This window comes from Aphanomyces astaci (genome assembly GCF_000520075.1).
Source record: "Aphanomyces astaci strain APO3 unplaced genomic scaffold supercont1.341, whole genome shotgun sequence".
Lineage (NCBI taxonomy): Eukaryota > Oomycota > Saprolegniomycetes > Saprolegniales > Verrucalvaceae > Aphanomyces > Aphanomyces astaci.
The window spans coordinates 1,333-6,105 of record NW_009798604.1 but is presented as its reverse complement, the minus strand read 5'-3'; the positions used below and the strand labels follow the sequence as shown (position 1 = coordinate 6,105).

Sequence of the window (4,773 nt, the reverse complement as noted above, 5' to 3'; positions counted from 1 at the left end):
TTCCGCGCAATCCAGACCTTGCAAGAGCGTACCCGGTGCAAGACAATCGATGAACTTATCGATGCGACGCTGTCGGCCTGGACTACGGTTGACGCCATGACCCTAAACTCAAACTTCCTCACCTTGCAGACGTGCTTGATCGAAGTCGTTCGTGCTGGTGGTGGTAACAACTACAAGATTCCCCACATGGGCAAGAAGAAGTTGGCCAAGCAAGGGCTGTTACCGGAGTCTGTGGAGTGCCCGCGGGATGTGTTCAACTTCGGTCATGCGGCTATCGGGGCTACTGATTTTGATGCGCATGTCGACTTGTTGGCGGAGGAGGTCGCTTCCAATATGGAGTTAGCTAGGTTGAGCTCAAACCTTGAGCATCTCTGCCTTGCGTCATACGATGCTGACGAAGAAGGAGTGGACACAAGCTGGACAGTCAGCTCTGACTCGATTGACATAATTATCTGAGACTTTGGATTGGATAGTAAGTTCCTAAATATGTTGCTTTTCATGGTTTATAATTGGTTGTTGACTTTTTTTTGTCAAATCAGAGGCATCAATCAAAACTGAATCAATCACTTATTTTCGGATTCAAGTTTTGCCAAACCAATCACTTATTTTCGGATGGAGGTAGTATTTACTTTTGGGAATATGTTGACAGTGAATATACTTCAAACTTGTATATGACGCAAGAAATGGATTAACAACATTTTGAGAACGAGTGTCGGCGGCCGGTTGTGAAATATCACGTGTCGCAATGCATATACACTATACGGTACTTAGACTGTGGCAGCGGGCGGTAGCCATTTGATTTGTGTAGGGATCTGTTGCGATTTTAACTTTTCCCAATACCTCTGACATTATTATGTTAAATTTCTCGTTGGCTGGTGGACTGGTGAAATACAGATGATAACATGTCCTAGTCCCTTTTACGTTGGTGGTGGTGTCACACGTATGGGAAAAATAATTTTAATTCAAATAGTTCACAGTTAAATTTGGAAATAATCAATTGGCAACTTAAATATTTAATTTATCGACGTACAATATGGTATCTTACTTTTGTATACATGTACAATTCTTATTTCAAAAAAATTGACCAGTAAATTGCGATAATATTTCATTGTTGGCAATGGCGAAATAATTGCCACTCGAAATGGCTGCCATTAAATATTTAATTGTGTAGTCCGCTGTCAATTGGTAAAAATTATGTTTTCCCCATACCTTTCTGACTGTATGGCACGCCTAGAAATGAAATGAAATGTATGTCGTGGTTTGTAGTGGAGCCATAGAGTTCCCGTTTCAAAGGTCACCGACAAATGTCAACGTCATATCGTACAAATCACAATTCTATCGGATGTTTTTACTCTCCAAAAGCGTACTAGTATGCTTCTAGTACTACTACGTACTGCATGTAGTAAGTAGTACGACGATCTCGTCGTGTTAACTGGAATACGAGATATTTGGCCAATCCAATAACGTTATGGTAGATTTCAGCTAATCCAAACTCGTGTTTCGTTAGTACGTAGTCTAGTAGTACTACTAGTAGTCGCAACCTAGATCTGACCCAGATCTCCACAAATGATGTTGTCTCGATTTCAAACACGAAAGTCAGCGAGGGTGGGTTTTGGGGAAGCCGGAGCCAGTGCCTGCACCGCAAAGCGAGGCGCATGGTAAACTACACCAAAAAGAGAGTTATGTTTCAATGTTTGGATTACAGAGTAATTTTAGCTTCTATTATACACAATCAATTTAATATTTATTAATTGTTTTATATTATGAATAGAAGCTCGGCATTTCTTTCCTCGACGCCACCATCGACGAACACCAGCGTAGAAAGGCCCAGCTGCAGTGGTCGTCTTCTTCTGCCTTGGCGACACATACCCTGAAAGTGAACTTAGTCCGTTTTGAGTTTCTCGATCCCGACATCCACTATATCGATACAGACTCCCCCTTTAAGGCAGGGTATGTAGCCACTTATGCACTTTGATGAATGCGTCGTGACACTGTCAAGACACGATGGTGTCGCTGCAGTGTTGTTATGTGCCCAATTACATCCGAAATCGGGAAATGTTATTTTCTACATATTTATAAAATTGCACGAAGTATTAATACACATAATCCTATCCGGCCACCCGGTGCAATTTGCAGTTGTGGGCCCCCTGTATACAAATGTCTTGTGCGGGGAATTTTGAATCGCTATGTTTGCGTGGCGCAGCAAAGACAAGACGACAAAGTGCTTGATTCGATAGTACGTCGACGTGGCAGTGGCTCAATGGCGTGGAAGTAGTAGGTAGTACTAGTAGTACTAAAGTACTCATTGATTCGTTGAGGTACTCATTACGTAGTACTCAATTTTTATTGGTAGGACTCAATAGGTACTAACTCCGTGCGTCGATTGCCAATGCCCGATCGCCACAACGGGTACTCAATTGCATTTCACAAGCGGTTCGATGCCAATGGTGTTATGTGTTTGCTCACCGTGGGGATATTCACACTCTTTAAATGTCCTGAGCAGTACGACAATCTCAAATGTTCATTTCGACCGGCAACATAGAGTGGCCTCCATCCCTTCTAATCGTTTGCCAGGAGATCCACTCATGACTAACAACTAGGCAGCTCTCGTACGCTGATTGTCGCGTACATTGGTTCAATAGTTCCTTCACAATGCTCAAATGTCAAGTCAATTTGCTATAGTTTTTGCCAATACCATTAGATTGTGCAGATTAAAGCAATAAGATTGGCTGAAATTACATTTAGAAGATTTCCACCAATGACTACAGACCTTCGATGGAATGTTCTATTACTGTCAACTCCAATCTAGCGTAAACATCATGGATTGATAATAAAACGTCACTTGCAACGTAATATAACCTACCGTCGTTTTGTCTAAACTCATGCTGAACATGCATGTATCATACATACATAGTCAATGAAATACTCTCCATCACATCATTTTGTTTGTACCCATGCCAATATATACTATCTATCACATATGTGATATTCAGCAACAAATACTGGCATTTTCACTAGACTTCACTTGAATACGGACGTCGCCATTTCCATTTGGCGCGAGTTCACACAGATTGGGTTATTTTTCGCACATCTGGGTAAAAACCGTATCCGTTTTAGTCGTTCAACCCAAAGTGACCAGCATTCTACTTTCATTATCCGGATATGGCCGGATACACAAGTGAAATGATGGTCTGTGTTCCACCAATCATATCTCGACATTCCTCCGAGTGGTCGAATCCTGCGTTTTGATTGGTCCGTGGCACGCGCCCTTCCGATTACGGAGCAGGGCCACATCGTCCCAAGTGTTGACGGCCCCCTGGCTTTGACGAATCATTCCAACGTCATCCTCATGGCTGCTGGAGCGATCAGTTCTGGATTTCCGATGAAGCACGCGGTGAAATGCAAGGTGGAGGCGGCGCCGCTGTTCCTCCAGAAGATCTACACCATGTTCGAAGACTCCCCCGCGAGGATTGCAGGCTGGATGAACAAGGGTACGACAGTCGTGATCAAGGAACCGGAGGAGTTTGCGCGGTCGATCCTGCCGCAGTACTTCAAGCATAGCAACTTTAGCAGCTTTGTGCGGCAGCTCAACTTTTATGGGTTCCGCAAGTTCAAGAAGGACGACATCCTCATCGAAGCACACGACCCGACCAAGCACTGGTGGGAGTTCCGACACGACAAGTTTGTGCGACACCTTCCCGAGCTCATGAGTCAGATCCGCCGCAAAACATACTCGGACACGGCCGCGACCGTCCATGGACCCGCCGACACGGAAGTGGACGTGTTGAAAAGCCAGGTCAAGTCGATGCAAAGCCAGTTTGATGCACTAACCAGCCAGATCGAATCGCTTGCGAACGTCGTGTCGGAGCTCGTACAGTCCAAGAAGCGATCGTGTCTGACCAAGGACGTCATGGACGAAGGACTAGTCGAAGTCACGGAAGACATGCACGAACAACCCAGGGAGAAGCGCATCAAGATGGAGGAAGCGCTTCCCGAGATGATCGCGCCTCCAACCCTCACCAAGCAACACAGTCTCATGTTCGATCAACTGGACGACCTCACCTTTGACGATGCGCTGCTGGACCCCGTCGCGTGGCTAGATGGCGTCGACTTCTCTGCGCCGCTGACGTGCACAACGCCCATGACTCCCATGGTGCAGCGCTGCGCCAACAGCGGCCCGCTGACATTTCTGATCGCGCTCAAGCCGCAGCAGACCTAAGTGTGCCTTCCTTCAACCACCTGCAGCATCATGCGCACTAGTATTATGCCGCGACCGTCCTGCACTGCTTCTTACCTTTTGCTCAAGACTAAGAACGTGTACTAATGTATTTATTCGAGATTCTGTTCCAAATTGAACGGTTTTTCAGATCACAACTCCGTTGAAGTTGAATTGGTTATCCAATCAAATTGCAGGAAGCCATCATGAATATATAATTAGTGTGATTAGAATATAAATTAGTGTGATTGGAAGCGCCACAGGTCAACGTTTTACATACAAATTTCAGTACAAAGAATCGATCGAATCAAAGTCCAAATTTTAGGTAACGTTAACAATCATTGATTTGCTGAACTTCTTGCCCAATAGAATGTCAGAATTGATATGATTGGATAAAACTAGTGACCGCAACAATGAAACCCTTGGTGAGTTTATACTATTCCACAATTATGCTAACGTTATAAAGTTTCAACCTTATTTGGAGGTATGTTATTTAACCTATGATAACTAACTACTTTATTAACGAACAGTAACCGTGTAAATAGATATTTGTATCG

At 44.3% G+C, this 4,773-nt stretch overlaps 2 protein-coding genes across 2 annotated transcripts in view; both read left to right on the top strand.

The window, feature by feature from the left end:
• H257_19079 (hypothetical protein) overlaps positions 1–321 on the top strand; it is a gene marked incomplete at both ends in the record, with an annotated part of 1,433 nt that extends 1,112 nt beyond the window's left edge. Inside the window, one exon of the mRNA XM_009848229.1 lies at positions 16–321. Within this exon, the coding sequence (XP_009846531.1) occupies positions 16–321 (306 nt within the window). The remainder of the gene's footprint in view (positions 1–15) is intronic.
• A 3,028-nt stretch (positions 322–3,349) lies between these two features.
• Positions 3,350–4,351, top strand: H257_19078 (hypothetical protein; the record flags this gene model as incomplete). The annotated part of the gene is made up of 1 exon (XM_009848228.1): positions 3,350–4,351. One exon carries the CDS (start codon positions 3,350–3,352, stop codon positions 4,217–4,219), a length of 870 nt encoding a protein of 289 aa, XP_009846530.1. The 3' UTR covers positions 4,220–4,351.
• Between the last annotated feature and the right edge of the window lie 422 nt (positions 4,352–4,773).